Here is a 1,609-nt window from a genome sequence, read left to right as displayed (position 1 = left end):
CAATCCCTTCTCCTCCATTCTCCTCTCGGGATCTTGGGCACGCACGCACACGCGCCCAGCGTGAGTTTAAGCCACCGGATCCAGGATGCGAACGGGGTGAGTGCAATGTCCTGTAGCAAAAATTTTTAAAAAAAAAAAATTGTAGGTATTCAAGCAAAACAAAAAATTAAACTTTAAATCATAAAAAAAGAAAAGAAAAAATGATGTTTATGGTAAGATCTTTGATTTGATTATCACATAATACATGCATACTTTGAAAAGCATATAGTATGCTACAGCGATGTACAATGATTGAGTGTAAGTAACAAATCATAAAACAAAGATATTGAAAAAACTCTGCAGAATACATAGTCCTGGGAAAAGACTGATCCTAGAGGAGAAATCCTTAATTAGACATGATGGGGAATGTCTTAAAGGGAACTGGCTTCACATAGAAATTACAGAAATTAAATTTTTAATTACAAAGGACAGCATTTCTGAAATGTGAATCATGCATGCTTCTGTTGTAGTCTCTTCCTCCTTATTTGGTGGGCACATCCAGTAAATGGAACCAAGGAATGAAACACACATTTCAGGATTTCTTCTACTAGGATTTTCTGAGCAACCACAATTGCAGCCCCTCCTATTTGGGCTCTTCCTCTCCATGTACCTGATCACTGTGTGTGGAAACCTGCTCATCATCCTGGTCACCATCTCAGACTCCCACCTGCACACCCCCATGTACTTCTTCCTCTCCAACCTGTCCTTTGCTGACATCTGTTTCACCTCCACCACCGTCCCAAAGATGCTGGTGAACATCCAGACCCAGAGCCAGGTCATCACCCATGCAGGCTGCATCACCCAGATGTTCTTTTTCAATCTTTTTGTAATGTTGGATGACTTCCTCCTGACTGTGATGGCCTATGACCGGTATGTGGCCATCTGTCATCCCCTGCACTACACCATCATCATGCACTGCGGGCTCTGTGTGTTTCTGGTTCTGGCGTCCTGGACCCTGAGTGTCTTGATTTCCTTGTTACATAGCTTACTAGTGTTGCGGCTGTCCTTCTGCACACACGTGGAAATCTCTCACTTTTTCTGTGAACTGAATCAGGTGGTCCACCTTGCCTGCTCTGACACCTTTCTTAATGACATGGTGACCTATTTTGCATCTGTGCTGCTGGGTGGTGGTCCCCTCACTGGGATCCTTTACTCTTACTGTAAGATAGCTTCCTTCATTTGTACAATCTCATCAGCTCAGGGGAAGTACAAAGCATTTTCTACCTGTATTTCTCACCTCTCAGTTGTCTCCTTATTTTATTGCACAGGCCTGGGTGTGTATCTTAGTCCTGGTGCTACCCACAGCTCACTCTGAAGTGCAGCAGCCTCGGTGAGGTACACTGTGATCACACCCATGCTGAACCCCTTCATCTACAGTCTGAGGAATAAAGACATAAAGGGGGCCCTGAAAAGATCCCTCAGCTAGTGAAACAGGAGCACCTCCCTCTTTGAACTTGACATTATACTTCTTCCTCCTCTTTTTTTTTATTGTTATGAGGATTTATTTAATATAACAATACGAACTCATTGCACAAAAGAAGAAAGTTAATTTCGATTTCACAAAAATGAA

General features: G+C 42.8%; 1 protein-coding gene across 1 annotated transcript; it reads left to right on the top strand.

Annotated features, from left to right (window-relative positions):
• Window positions 1-895: 895 nt before the first annotated feature.
• Window positions 896-1,354, top strand: LOC102502086 (olfactory receptor 7A10). The gene has a single exon (XM_027767256.1). The coding sequence runs from the start codon at window positions 896-898 to the stop codon at window positions 1,352-1,354; it is 459 nt and encodes a 152-aa protein (XP_027623057.1).
• Window positions 1,355-1,609: the final 255 nt, after the last annotated feature.

This window comes from Tupaia chinensis, unplaced genomic scaffold, assembly GCF_000334495.1.
Source record: "Tupaia chinensis unplaced genomic scaffold, TupChi_1.0 Scaffold144090_1, whole genome shotgun sequence".
Classification (NCBI taxonomy): domain Eukaryota; kingdom Metazoa; phylum Chordata; class Mammalia; order Scandentia; family Tupaiidae; genus Tupaia; species Tupaia belangeri.
Note: the sequence above shows the minus strand (reverse complement) of the source record. Positions and strands in the feature narration are given on the sequence as shown.

Bases quoted from the DNA above. Each gene is read 5' to 3' on its own strand.
- LOC102502086 (XM_027767256.1), top strand. From the start codon at position 896: ATGGCCTATGACCGGTATGTGGCCATCTGTCATCCCCTGCACTACACC.